This window comes from Toxorhynchites rutilus, chromosome 2 (genome assembly GCF_029784135.1).
Source record: "Toxorhynchites rutilus septentrionalis strain SRP chromosome 2, ASM2978413v1, whole genome shotgun sequence".
NCBI classification, from domain to species: domain Eukaryota; kingdom Metazoa; phylum Arthropoda; class Insecta; order Diptera; family Culicidae; genus Toxorhynchites; species Toxorhynchites rutilus.
This window is the reverse complement of record NC_073745.1, coordinates 54,149,239-54,151,578: the sequence shown is the minus strand read 5'-3', so window position 1 is coordinate 54,151,578 and position 2,340 is coordinate 54,149,239. Positions and strand designations below refer to the sequence as shown.

Here is a 2,340-nt window from a genome sequence, read left to right as displayed (position 1 = left end):
AGAGGGTCATCTGAAATAATGTATTTCTGTCCTATAATCTCGACTATGATTTGTTTATTTTTCTTCAAAATATAAATTTGAAATAACATCTACTTATACAAATACGTACGGCGGATATCTATAGCCTGTTTGATTCATCAATATTCATGTTTGTCATAAGTTTGTCGATATCAGTGTTTCTCTTTCTATCCGACTACGATCCGAACTTAGGCCGTAAATTTTAAATATTCGAAATTTCGATTTTCGTTGAACAAATAAATGCGCGAAAATGCTCTTCATTGTGAAATAACACGGCAAAACATACTAAAGTGTAATCAGAATGGTGTAAACACACGAATGGGGTGTTATCAGACTGTAATGTAATTACAAATACATTATAAAGTACTTTTATCTATGATTTTCAGTAAATGCTAAATGATTTTGGATTTCCGAGCAATGCTGGAGTTAGATGAAGAAATGCTTTTGTATAAATGATGTTTTCCCTATAAAACGAGACCTTTGGTACGCAACACAGAAAAGATCGTTTGAGATTTAAAATAAACAATAGAATAACATCGCGACTATATATATATATATATATATATATATATATATATATATATATATATATATATATATATATATATATATATATATATATATATATATATATATATATATATATATATATATATATATATATATATATATATATATATATATATATATATATATATAGCTATTCTTTCTGTTCCCTTTTCCCTAATTTCACTTTCTGTAGATTCATTTTCCTACTTATAATCGATACACGCGTATGAGTACGCGAATGTTTAGTTGTACACTTCTAACAGACCCTCTCAGTTTCTAGTATAGCTGCTTCAGCTGTTCATAAGTTATGAAAAATATAATGTTCCACGGTCCCATTCGGACCCAGGTCGGAATAAATCCTTTGTACAACGCTCGGAAACCTTCATTTCGGACCGTTTGGATCGCGCAGTCCAAACTACCGGTGTAAATTTTGTGCCCCGAAGGCACAACGGCTGTTGCAGTTCCCACTCCACCACCACCGCCACCGCCACCGCCACCAGGTCCTAGGTTGTGTACCTGTAGCTGGATGCGCCGCTGATTCATCAAGCGAGTCTGAAGTAGGAAAAGAATGATTTTAGGGCAATAAATTTGTAGTCTTCTCGATATTCTACTCACTCGTATCACGTCGATAGGAGTCGAAGCAACAGCACTTCCCAAGCTCGCAACAAAACTGGATCTGCAAGGCGAATTATTTTATTAGATTCTATTTCCCGGATCACAGTATCGTGTATTTACATGAAGTGATTCGTCACTTGATCTCCGAAGGTTTCCATCAAGTGCAACTTACATAAATCGTACACTGGCAGTTCTACCGCCGCTATCACAGCCGCTCGTTGGGCCGTTGGCCCAACCCCCTGAAAAAAAAACAAAAATGAATTATGTTTCAAACAGAAAAAGAAAACCCTTTCAAAACCTACCCTCCACAACCCCCGCACACCTTCGTGCACGTAAATTTCCTTGAAGCACCTCACCAGACCCACATTGTTGGTTCCCTTCCCGTGAACCTGCATCCGCACCTTGAGCACGTCGGTGGGATTCGCGATGGCACTGGAAACGACTCCAGCCACTATTGCACAACCTCCGTTACACCAGAGACTTTCACTGCCGGTCTTGTTCAGCAACCAACCCCTCTCGCTGGCGATCTTTTTAAGCGTATAATAAGTTCCGAATTTAATCGTCCCGTAAGTAGCCTGACGCAAAACCGCGGGCCAAATGCTTGAAGAGAAAGAATCCGAATGAACTGAACATCTCGCCACGAACATTAACTTCAATCCATACCCAGAGTAGAGTGCCTTCACACCCTCCTGTTTGGAGATTTTAATAAATGCATCCGTCATGCCTCGGTACTTCAGCTCCGCGAAAGATTGATCAATTTTCTGACCTTGAACTTGGAGCCGCGTCTTCGTTGTGTCGATAGGGAAGGTGCCTACAATGCGTGTCGTAAATAAGCTCACCATTGCATAATCAATTTGTTTACGTCCTCGCCCAGAGTATCTGAAAGCATAAATTCTTACCAAATTCTGCCGTAATCGAAGCCACTCCACCGTAAACAAACGGACGCCAGTCGCGAATTTCTCCCATTTCACTTGGTTAATTTGAATGCTCCGTTCGAATAAATCACTAAGCTAAACTGTCCGGGCAGTAAAATACAATAATACTTGGGATGAATTGGCAAATTGCGCAAATTACAGTGCAATTTTTAATCCGCGCTTTGAAGGACGTTTAGGCAGCGGCTACAAATTGACAGCAAGGGATTTGTTGTTTTGAGTTTGT

General features: G+C 39.1%; 1 protein-coding gene across 1 annotated transcript; it reads right to left on the bottom strand.

The window, feature by feature from the left end:
• Positions 1-707: 707 nt before the first annotated feature.
• Positions 708-2,340, bottom strand: LOC129768936 (mitochondrial uncoupling protein Bmcp). Its single transcript, XM_055770886.1, has 6 exons — positions 2,082-2,340; positions 1,846-1,993; positions 1,485-1,782; positions 1,303-1,421; positions 1,183-1,243; positions 708-1,119 (listed from the first exon to the last, which is right to left on the bottom strand). The coding sequence occupies exons 1-6, from the start codon at positions 2,146-2,148 to the stop codon at positions 844-846; spliced, it is 969 nt and encodes a 322-aa protein (XP_055626861.1). The 5' UTR covers positions 2,149-2,340; the 3' UTR covers positions 708-843.